The 12,370-nt window shown below is 35.2% G+C and overlaps 4 protein-coding genes across 4 annotated transcripts in view; all 4 read right to left on the bottom strand.

The window, feature by feature from the left end:
• Positions 1-12,370, bottom strand: part of LOC134647389 (uncharacterized) — a 251,895-nt gene that overhangs the window by 132,178 nt on the left and 107,347 nt on the right. The window lies entirely within an intron of this gene.
• LOC134652984 (uncharacterized) lies at positions 1,318-2,479 on the bottom strand. The gene is made up of 2 exons (XM_063508255.1): positions 2,382-2,479; positions 1,318-1,680 (listed from the first exon to the last, which is right to left on the bottom strand). Exon 2 carries the CDS (start codon positions 1,675-1,677, stop codon positions 1,333-1,335), a length of 345 nt encoding a protein of 114 aa, XP_063364325.1. The 5' UTR covers positions 1,678-1,680; positions 2,382-2,479; the 3' UTR covers positions 1,318-1,332.
• Positions 5,840-8,742, bottom strand: LOC134653349 (mucin-2-like). The gene is made up of 6 exons (XM_063508688.1): positions 8,577-8,742; positions 8,423-8,469; positions 8,186-8,324; positions 7,330-8,098; positions 6,950-7,050; positions 5,840-6,694 (listed from the first exon to the last, which is right to left on the bottom strand). The coding sequence occupies exons 1-6, from the start codon at positions 8,596-8,598 to the stop codon at positions 5,985-5,987; spliced, it is 1,788 nt and encodes a 595-aa protein (XP_063364758.1). The 5' UTR covers positions 8,599-8,742; the 3' UTR covers positions 5,840-5,984.
• Positions 9,528-10,967, bottom strand: LOC134653400 (integumentary mucin C.1-like). Its single transcript, XM_063508746.1, has 4 exons — positions 10,893-10,967; positions 10,632-10,672; positions 10,296-10,434; positions 9,528-9,976 (listed from the first exon to the last, which is right to left on the bottom strand). Exons 1-4 carry the CDS (start codon positions 10,921-10,923, stop codon positions 9,528-9,530), a joined length of 660 nt encoding a protein of 219 aa, XP_063364816.1. The 5' UTR covers positions 10,924-10,967.

Raw genomic sequence — 12,370 nt, forward strand, 5'->3', positions numbered from 1 at the left:
ATTATTGACGAAAGACGTTGCATTCAACAAAGTGGACAGCGGTGAACTAAATAATGGCCGCCGAGAACTGTCATCGCTGTGGGTTTGTCTATGGCCATCAGTGTTGCCAACAACCAAAAAACATGAATATAGTCCTTAAGATTTTTTAGAGATATCGATAATGTCCGTTTCAAAACGCGTCCGTTTCATTGCGGATACCCCCTATATCTTATCACAAAAATCGACTTCGTAATTTATAAAGGATCCCCTTCCAGCCACAATTATAATTTGATCATCATGAATAGTTAACTACCATCCATCATCAATCATGCCGTTTAATACGTTTAGGATAACATTTTTCATTTAATTTAAAGTGATTTTTACAATATAATTAAAAGCAGTTGATTTATCAAATAATTCGTTTTATTTTTATTTAAGAACAATAACTTACGTTAACGTACTTATTGCTCGAGATCACAGCTTTAGTTTATTTACAAGAATTGTATTTTTTATGGCAACAGGTAGACTAGGCTAGTAGGCTAGACTAGGCTAGGGTTAGTAGACTAGCCACAATTCATACCTACAATACAACCTAACAACAACCAGACTAAATAGTAGGTACCTACTCTTGTGACATACGAAAAACAGTAACTTGTTTTCGATGTAAAAGCCATACAAAAATATAATTCAATCCTTCTACACAATACCTGCATAATACGCGAGTGAATTAAACTTATGTAGTACCTAATAATCAATCAATACATACACTTAAATAAAAATCGCATTAAATATTTAAATATATACAACGATGTAACTAACAAACAAATAACAGAAGGGCATGTTTACCTTCACACTCCTAAATTATAATTAGTTACATAAACATTTAAATTATATGCATGCATGTAAACAAGTTTCTGTAGGTACTACTTACTTAACTACTGGTAGAAGTGTAAAAATACATTATAACATTTAATTTTAAAAGTATACTTTGTACAATATTGACTCTATCTTCAAATTATATTAACATAAAAAAATATTATAGTAAACATTATTAGGTTAAGTACTCAATATTGACGGCTACGATATTTACAAATAACAAAGGACATTCACACAAAACAAAGCACAACTAACCTATTGACTCTTGACTCTAAAAAGCAAACATTACAAATATGTAATTAAATACCTACGTAATAAAGACTTTTAACATGATGGCATAAAACCTTCAATAACTCATTAGTCGACATTTGAGTTAAAGTTAGGTTCAATAGTTCAAGCCTTGTGAAGGAAGTACTCGTAATTAATATTGCAAACATTCCGAGCGATGTACAAATTATCAAAACATTATAATAACTTTTACTGATCTAAGAAGCCAGCGCTCTTCACAATTTTATAGATCCTCTCCCTGGGGATCTTTTCGGCCTCCCTCTCAACGACCTGCATCTCCTTGTTGGTGAACCACGACTCTCTCGCCAGAGCTTCAGCAATCGCTGGATTGTCATAGAAGTCTCGAGACTTGAGAAGTTCACGCGGCAGCTGAGCGTCCCGGGCGGCGTTTTGTTCGACGGCGGGATGCGGCCGAACAAGTGGACCAGCGTTCTCGGCGTACTCGACTCCGATTGGCTGAAGCGCCTGGGTGAAGATCAGCGCAGGGTGCGCGTGCGCTGCGGCCACGATGGCGAGGAGAATTAAGAAGCGCATTGTCTAAAATTACAAGAACAATGGTTATTACTTATTAGTTCAATAGATATACCACTTGAAGCAGAAAATTTCTGAATTTACGTAGTTACGTAAATTATTAATTTTAAGTATTGTATCAATCAATATCTTACGCGTAAAATAATTAAGAAAAAAAATAGATTAGATTTACGTAAAATCTATTATTTTTAAGGGAATGTTGATAATGACTCTTTTTTTATTTTTTCGAGCGTCACTATCAGTCTCTTAAATCGTCTTATTTTTTCACTAGAGTTCCCTTTTTAGAACTAGTTAAATCAATTTACCGTCACCATCATATCATCACAAAATACATAGGTACATCATTTCTTATTTAAATTACAACGAATCAAGTCGATAAATTAATGCCAAGAATGGATTTAAATACGTATACATATATTTCACATAAGATAAGAAGTTCGTAATTGGAAGACCTTAGATTATACACATCGACACGGTTTTGCAACTTATCTATATAGTATTATGTCGCCCCAATGCCTCCAATAAACCTACACACTTAAGAATTCGGATTTAAAACTTGTATATAGAATCGCGCTGATGAGACAAATGGAAAATCCTTTCAACTATGGCTTTTGATAACACTGTCATATAGAACACTGTAAACCAAAACAAACATAAATCACGGTTTTAAACACGAATCAATTCAAAACAAAACCGTTAACACTTACGTTTTGAAAACAAAAGTCACGGTCACAACGCGCGTCGTACTGAGTGCGCCCGCGCCTGCATCGCTACTATTATATAGCCTGCGTTAACCTTCTGCCCAGCTTCCGGGACCACTTCCACCTACTGGGAATTCTACAAATCTGCTCTTCGCAAGGATGATTTGAATAACCAAAATAATTGCTCAATACGTAACCTGTCAATACAGTCCGCTATTTATATACTTAGGCAGTTAAGTATTTGTTAGTAGCCGTTATATGTCACGTCCGGTTCGATGCACAGGTACCTATAGGCTGTCTGCATGAGCGTGATAATGATAATAGCCGAATTCAGTATGTGTGTAAGTCATCTCTCCAACTTTATCCAACATTTACAGAAGCCATCCATCTTTTCCCAGTCCCACCCATTAGGTACCACCACTCTTACCTACATACGAAATCTACCTGAAGCATTTTACCAGGTGCATGCAGTGGCGTTTCCTAACTCCTGGCCACTCCTGACTCACCTAATTCAATTTAGCACGATTTTTTTCGGAAGAGGACGGTTCATACTAGTGTGATGTTTTGAATGTGTTTGATGTGAAAACGAATCGCTGGTATTAATCTAAAAGGGCACTAGTTTTAATAGTTCACTTAATCATTGCGTAAAATGCCATCGCATGATAAGGCCCACCTGCACCGTTCCACAAGGTTTAACTGGTTAACACCGTTCCGGGGTTAACCAGTTAAACCTTAAGTTACCATGGTCACCAATACAATTTGACACTGGGTTAACGGTTTAACCGCTTAACAACGGGTTAGTGGGATGGTGCAAGTGGGGCTAAGTAATATAATTTATAAATAAATATTATTATTGATAATTTAATAAACAATTATATACTCGTACGTGTTAAACATTAAATCGTTGAAAGAGAATCGTGTCATATAAATAAATAGTTTATTAAGCAGTTATGTTCTAATATATATGTATATTGTATATATGTATAAATACAAGTAGCACCTGTACCCATGCCCTGATTAATCTATTTAACATGCAATCGATTACCTATCCGAACCCAATTAGAAAATGCCGGCGCTCGATTAATCTCACAATTGGGTCACTGTAGCTCGCATTGCTATCTGCATAATCTAGTGGACGAAACGTCTTATTCGTCGTTTAAAACCAACTATATACAACCTTTCCATTCCTTCTTTAATTGATGGCCGTTGCCATTTCCGTTGATACAACTAAGTACCTAGTTAAGTACAGTACATTACAACCTGTACAATAAAACTCTTGATACCTTAGACTCCTCAGAGCTAGGTCTGTCACCTTATAAGTATGTTTTGTATACTCGTAGAGTATTAAGAGTAAAAGACTCTCAAGATGTATGGCCAGTCCAGATAGGTATCTATATAGCCATAAAGAGAATGATAGGTAGGTAAGTCCTATTTAAATAAAATATCTTGAGTAAAACTTCTCTCTGCGATCTCCATGAAATTCCCATTTAGAATTGATTTTTGGTAATCGTCTCGAGAAAAGCTTGTACTTACCAATAAAGTTACTAAAAAGGCGATGAAGTTGAAGATAAAAACAATGAATGTAATCAACATAGTAATAATCAGGTGATAACAAGAGCAATTAATGAGGAATCTGGTCCATGGCCGCCGCTCGGCATCACGTGAACCTGCGCTAACGCATATGCAGCTTCAAGCAGTAGCGCTGCGCTTGCTTTATTATATGCTGGGACTGTAGGTGCCGCCCTGAGTGTAGTCTGTACGTAGTGTTTGTGAATAGAATATACTATATACATTTTCAAATAACTGTTATCATATACGTGTACCAAACCCTTACGTATACCGTTAGTTACTCGTATCCGCAGAAGCACCCAAATTGAAATGCAAAATGTATCGAAGCTTTGAATGGTATGTGGATCATTGTGAATTATGTAAATATTCAAGAGATGCACGGCACACGATAAACTAGGCAAAATACGGTTTAGAAGAATCATATCTTTTATGTTAATTAAATCTGAGACAGATCAATGTCTCAGATTTAATTAATAGGCACTTAGGAGAAGGCAGTTACACTTACAGTCAATTGATATAATTTCCCGTTGCTGCGTCAACGTTTAAATGGAATTAAAAAGTTTATTCTAAACTTATTATTTGATGGAATAATCCAGAATTTGGTGCGGGCCGCCACATTAAAGGATGACTCTCACATTAGAAGTTCTCTCACACCTGTCATAGAAAATAAAGTGCCGGTTGCCTCGGCCCTTGTGAGTCAAGTTCTTTGAACGCTTTGCCTCTTCCCTTGACCATTAGATATTTTAACTATGGTGTTGTGTTGTTGACATTGAATTTTTATCAAATATTATGCAACATCATATGATGATTTAATTAAGTACTTTTACTATACCTCGCCGAACGTAATTTTTAGCAGATAGAGGTACTATCCGCATCCGCAATATCATATCCGCAAGGAGACCTTGAAATATGTTGTGATCGGAATTCAAACCCGGAACTACTTGTACTAATAGACCAATTTATAAACACTTCCATTGGATTTACATCCAAGTTTGTTAAATCATAAGTTTTAAAACCAAAAAAGGATTGGTTATCTGAGTTATCTCCCTTACACGTAAAGTGAGTTTTTTTTTTACTTTAATGATGTGGGGTGTCGTCGGTTAGGTATTTCAAAACGAATAGAGGTCTTCAAGTATCATCTGCATTATAGATTACACCGTAACATGTGCCAGGCTTTACCTAAATATTTAATAAATTTCCATGTATAGGTAAACAGTCCTTCATCCGGTAACAGTACGTGGCGTCAACACGTCGCCAGAATGTTTTCTCTGAGATGAACTACCTAAACCGGCAACTTGCTGGGCCAAGTTCAATGCAATGCAAACGAGGTCACGCCGCTAAGAATTAGTATCGTAAGGCGTGGAGGCAGGTGCGTGTAGATAGGAGATACCTAGAAGTAAATCGCTTAGAAGATATAATTATACTTACGAAGAATACTTTCTGGAAGTTTTATTTAGTCGGATTATTGACTTCAAAGAAAAATGTAGCTGTCAAATCCGAAAACTGAGTGGTGAAATTTCGAAGTAACGGGAGACGTTTTTAGGAGAGGAAAATCGTCAGATATTTCAAAATTTTAAATTATGTTTATTTATTAAAAATCTTTTTCCTAACTCCTACCCACTCTGTCATACAATTCCCAGTTTATCAAATTTTTCTTCATATATATATATATATATATATATATGTATATATTTACTTATAAAAATATAAGTTATTATATTAAATCAGTACCAACACCCGTCATTTTTAAACGACTACAAAAAAAGAGAAGGTTAGCAATTCGACCGTTTCCTTTATACTGATTATACTGATTGAGTTCACTAAAATGTCAATATACGGCAAAATCTAAGACGCACATAAATTAACTTCCATGCATGAGTGATTACAACCAACATTTATGTGTTGTAATTGGACACTTAATGTATGTTTTGTCCGATAAAAATCAGGGCTCCGTTAATGTACCCACCTTGACATTACCGCTCCCACGCCAAAAGTTCTCCGTCATAATGTATAATCTCATTGTTAAGTAGATAGATAAAGCTAGCCTTCGACATGACGTCCATAAAATTGCTTATAAGGACCCAAAGGACGAAAACGATAACGACGACGAGGCCTCGAAAACGGAAATCCAGGAGGATAATGGGTCGTGTATCTTAATGCTTTAATATGTTTCCTTCTCCTGAAAGGAAGATGGCCGTATTTGCTCCTAAGAATCTGATAATAGTCTCTCGTTTCTCCTTTAACTGTTGTCGCCCAGGTGGCCACTATATCGCATCCAGGATGTCCACATCCTTTCCATGGCGTCGACGACTGGACTGTTGTCGTAGTCATAGTAGTTGTATCCGACTTTGTTGTATTTGTCGTTGCAGTACTTAACTCAGTAGACACACTAGTATTAGGTATTGTGATTGTAGTTGTAGTAGATGGCGTCGTTTCCGTTGTTGTTGTAGGAGTAGATGTTGAACACGTGCATGCTCTACCTTCAGATACACTAGATGCGTCAGTAGATAAAGTAGTCGTTGATGTACTAGGAGTTGTAATGGTTGTCGATGTAGTAGGTGTGGTGGTACTAGGTGTGGTCGATGTTGTTGTGGTGGTATCAGTAGGCGCTGAACAAGTGCATGATTTAAATGACTCCGTAGACACAATAGTTGTATTGGTACTAGGAGTTGTAAAGGTTGCTGATATACTAGCTGTAGCGGTACTAGGTGTGGTGGCTACTTTTGTAGTTGTACTAGCTGTCGTCGCTGCTGTTGTAGTGGTGATTATAAGCGTTGAACACGTGCATGCTTTATTGTCGGTTATGCTAGATGCGTCAGTAGATAATGTAATCGTTGATGAACTAGGAGTTGTAATGGTTGTCGATGTAGCAGGTGTGATGGTACTAGGTGTGGTCGACATTGTTGTGGTGGTATCAGTAGGCGCTGAACAAGTGCATGCTTTAAATGACTCCATAGATACAGTAGTTGTATTGGTACTAGGAGTTGTAACGATTTCTGGTGTACTAGCTGTAGTGGTACTAGGTGTGGAGGCTATTTTTGTAGTTGTACTAGCTGTCGTCGCTGCCGTTGTAGTGGTGATTATAGGTGTTGAACACGTGCATGCTCTACTATCGGTTACACTAGATGCGTCAGTAGGTAAAGTAGTCGTTGATGTACTAGGAGGTGTAATGGTTGTCAATGTAGTAGGTGTGGTGGTACTAGATGTGTTTGTTGTTGTTGTGGTGATATCAGCTGGCGCTGAACAGGTACATGCTTTAAATGACTCCGTAGACACAGTAGTTGTATTGGTACTAGGAGTTGTAACGGGTTCTGATGTGCTAGCTGTAGTGGCTATTGTTATAGTAGTACTAGCAGTGGTCGCTACCGTTATAGGCGTTGAACACGTGCATGCTTTAGGTGACTCAGTAGTCATAGTAGTGTTAGGGGTTGTTTCAGACTTTGTTGTATTTGTCGTTGCACTAGAGAACTCAGTAGACACATTACTAGTAAGTGTTGTGATTGTAGTGGTAGTAGATGGCTTCGTCTCCATTGTTTTTGTAGGAGTAGTTGTTGAACACGTGCATGCTCTACCATCGGTTACATTAGATGCGTCAGTAGATAAATTAGTCGTTGATGTGCTAGGAGTAATAGTTGTCGATGTAGTAGGTGTAGTGGTGGTAGGTGTTGTTAAAGTGATAATAGGATTCGTTGAACAAGTGCATGCTTTAGATGCCTCGATAGTCGTTGTAGTATTAGGAACTGTAGTGGTAGTCGATGTCGTTGTTGTAGTCTTTTCCGCTGTAGTGGTATTAGTAGGCGTTGAACACGTGCATGCTTTGTATGACTCCGTAGACAACGTGGTTTCATTTTTTATAGATGAAGAAGACAATGGATCTGTGTTTTGACGTCTATATTGGAACCCAAATGTGAGAACATTTATCAGTGGGTTTTCTGAAATTTCACTGAAAAACGTGGCAGCATCCGTTGATTCGTCAGGTGGTCTCAAGTAAAATGTTGACAGTGTTGTAACATTAACAGGGAGATTAGTAAGGTAATCATCATCATCATCATAAATATATGAAGCTGTAGTAGTATCACTGGGTGTGAATATTGATTTACGCGCTGATTTAGTGGTTGTATTTACACACTCTTCTTGGCTGATTTCCCTGTATTCTGAAAAAGTAATATTGGGCATAATTAATTATTAAGTAGGTATATTATCAAAAATAAGTTTTGTTACCATTTTGAAATTGGACAAACCTGTTTTAAAATCACAGTTGTACTCTAACATGTCACACAAGTCGCCGAACGTTCGTCGTATTGAAGTCTTTTCATTTTGCCCACAAACAGGAATCCACGTATGGTTACAAATTTCTGATTGCACGCAAGCGTCAAGTGGCTAAAATTATAGCAAATTGTTGGTTTTTAATTAGAATAGTTACATTACATATGTATAGTTATACAAATATAAAATAAAATTAAGGTATATTCTCCTACTTGTATAAAGTGTGTGCATGATGGTCTACTTGAACGAATAATATACACTGAAATAAAAATATTAAATCAGACCAGGTAAAAATGTATAACAGAGGTTAATTGAAAAGTTATAAAAACTATAATGCGAAAAATAAACAATTCTTATTTCACTTACGAATGACAAGTATGGTTTTCATGTTTTTCTTCCATAGTTTTATTGTAGTAAGTTCAAATAATCGGTTTTACGCGCCTTTACTTTGCTTCACTCCATATGTTTTATTATATATATTTATTTTTAATGCTCCTAACCAATCGTGACTATTTTTATGACAACTATAAATTTCAACCGGGTATAATTTTCAATGTAATGGGTCCTAGTTAAATCTAAGAATAATACTCCATTGAGACAAGACAAGCAAAACCATACACAATGATTTAGTTTTAGCTTTCATTAAATAAATACAATTTAAATACTTTGCTATTTTTTTTACAAAATATTGAAATTTAGACAAGTAAAACAATAAAAAAATAAGACATCTTCCAAACAGCAAAAATGTAGAGGTTAAGTCACGGTATTTGTTTTTATTAATATCTTTCTATACTAAATCTAATTTTAAAAGATAAAGTAGTCTTATTACCAACTTTAAAAAAAAAAGAGGTCGTTGATTTTTTGGCTTTTTTTCGGGTAGTTCTGATTTTTTGCAGACTTATTTATGATATTAGCCCAATTAAAAATCCCAGTTTGTAACCTCGAGCGCCGAACGCAACTTTATAAAAAATTCAAAAAAAAACCGCGAAAAATGTCGGTTTTCTTTTAGATTTGGGCGATTATAACCCTAAAAGACTAGTTTTTGAAAGTACGTTTTCAGGGCGTTTTTAAAGAATTTTGCCTTCCCATACAAACGAAGTTTCGTTCCATCATTTTAAAACTACGTGTTGGATATTGTAATGAAACTTTGCACATACGATGACAAGAGGTATATATATGACAATGAGATAAATCGCAGCGTATTCAGACCAAAAATTATGGAACTAAAATAATAAATAGCCATTTACACATTTTTTTTTAATAATATTAACATAATATCTTACATTGACAGTTTCAGTTGTGAGAATCAACTTAAGATCAATTTGTACTTATATTATATCCACTCAACTCGTTCGTAATTTGAGGATATTCATGTTCCAGGCCTTTTACTATTTTCATAAATAATTTTCCATTTCTCCAAACAGTCTCCTTTTTCAATATGACTGTAGATATACTCGCCATAGTAGTAGTAGTAGGAGTAGTAGTAGTAGTAGTAGGAGTAGTAGTAGGAGTAGTAGTAGTAGTAGGAGTAGTAGTAGGAGTAGTAAAAGTAGTAGGAGTCGTAGTAACAGTGGTTTCAGGTAGCGTGATTGTTTGATTGCTTAACCGGAACCGTTTCAAAGTAACCGTCGCCTTTGCTTCCACCATTTCTTTTTTCATATTCTGCAGTATATTTTTATTATATCTTCTTCTACTACTATAAATATTTACTGGCATTCCGTTTATTGTTTGTTGAAAACAAACTGAATAATTAACTGGTACGAATTCTAAAAACAAATAAAACATACATGTATTATTTTGCTATCTACTTGACTTCCAAAATAAGTTTTAAGATGTATATCACGATAGTTACATATGTAATCAATAGTCATGTTCAAAATAGGAATTTTAATTTAATTATAATCAACATGTTATATTACTTGTAACTTTATTCATAACCATTTAAATCTGAGACTGCAAGTCCAGCTGTTACATATGACTTAAACGTGTTCATTTTCATTGTAAATAAAATATACCTACGACCATCCTATAAAAATCATATCGATAAGCAAAAATTAAAAAGATAAGTCAATAAAAATGTTGAACCTCTATCGCCGTCGCAATTTAACTCAAACAAATCACATTCGTCGTGGAAAATCCGGTGTTCGGAGTTCTTCTTGTCCTCTCCGCAAACGGTCAACTGCGTGTGGTTGCAGATTTCGGCGAGAACACATTGATGAAGTGGCTGAAATAATAACATACTGACTACTTACTAGGCTGTCTCCAACTTGGCTCCAACTCAAGAGCACGCCACTTTACGCGGTCTAGAGCGGCCACCTATACACAAACATACACACGGGCACAATACATTTAAACGGAAGAAAGAACACACTGGACACCGATGTATTATGCCAAAAATATTTGCAACTGGAAAATACTTACTGTTATAAAATGTTGACCGGATTGAATTATTAAAATAGTTTCTGAAAGTTGAAAGAAAATTTAAAGTACATTTTATTTTCACATTGGCTGTCATAATTAAATATAATTGTGTACCTACTTAAACATTCATAAAATTTATTTATAAGTCAAGTGCACTTGCACACATTCTTACGGACCTCGAGAACAAGTATTTTATTTAGAGGTATTTTGTCATTAATATAATTATCTATTCTTTGATTTTTTGATTGAGTAATTACTTACCAATAATAAAGCTTACAAAAACGCATTTCATTATGCTCTGTGATACATATTGCAATCGTACATACGTTATAATTTTACTTGTAATTGTTTATTACGGTACGAGTAGTTACAACCTTCAATATCATAAAATCACACTGCATAGCTATGTAGTTACAGTGCCTATATTCAAACTTAGAAAATTTCACAACCTAACAAATATACAATACTTGTTTATTTTAAAGCATATAAACTTTTACTGTTTTTTGTGGAGTATCTCAAACCCATAAAATATATTGATACTTATTCTTTTTTGTGTATTTCAAGTAGAACTTGTACATGTTACTTGCCTATATCAATCAAATTCAGCAAGCAAACTGCAACGTAAATTGCAATAGTAAATGTTATGTAAATAAATAAATAAAAACTGGTCCCAAATCATAACTAAACAAAGCTTGTAATTTTGGTACTAGGCGACGATAATAGGTAGATACCTACTTATAAGTAGCTCTGGAACAATTATTCTTGATAAACACGCAAATAATTGCCCTTCCCGGGACTCGAACCGGCTTCGTAGGCAGGATCACTACCAACTAGGCGAAATGGATTACATAAATTATACATATCATGTAAGAAAAATAACTACCTAACGTCTTTTTTTATGATAGTTAACAATTTATTGAACAACAACAGCGACGAAATGCTGCCAGTATCTTTGGCACTATGCCCCAGGGTTTTTAGATATATATTTTTAGTTTCTAAGTACCTATTAATTTTAGTTTTGTAGGTAGTTTTAATTTCAGGTTATTTTTTATTGTTTGGTTAGGATTTGGCGAACCTCTTTGATTCGCTTACCTCCGCCTGCGAATTACTTTGTCTTGTTTTGTCAAATAAAAATGTAATTCGTTTTTAACTATCGGAGATCAATTATTTAATATTCTCACATATAGTAGTCCCACAAGTTTATATTATTTACGTTTTTTTTTTACATCCGGCATTTGAATAACTATACGCACAACGTGATTAAAGTGATCGATGTGATAAACATATTTCATGGCGCGAATCTAAAACAAGACCGACAGGAAGTGGATCGGTCTTCGCGGAACTAGGCCGGAAGCGGTCGAGTGCATGACCTACCAATGTCACGTCGAGGCGAGCGGGTTCGGTTCTCGGCTTGAAACAACCCAACACGCCTCGCCAATGAATAGTATCCGTACAGATATCCAATGACAATATTAGAAACACGTCATCGCCTGAACTTTACTGATCTAATGCTGCTGTTATATACACGTATCTAACTTCATTGTAAATTAGCTTTTGCTAATTATTATACGTAGTAAGTAAAGTATATTTTTATATAAGTATATTATGTATATAGTACACATTTTCAACGGTGCATTTTCTGTAACTATTACTAGAAGGTTGTTCCTATTTTTACCCCCTTATTTAAAAAAAACCTTTAGTTGTAGGTAGAGCTTTTGAAAAAGAATTATTATGTTGTT

Source organism: Cydia amplana, chromosome 1 (genome assembly GCF_948474715.1).
Source record: "Cydia amplana chromosome 1, ilCydAmpl1.1, whole genome shotgun sequence".
Taxonomy (NCBI): domain Eukaryota; kingdom Metazoa; phylum Arthropoda; class Insecta; order Lepidoptera; family Tortricidae; genus Cydia; species Cydia amplana.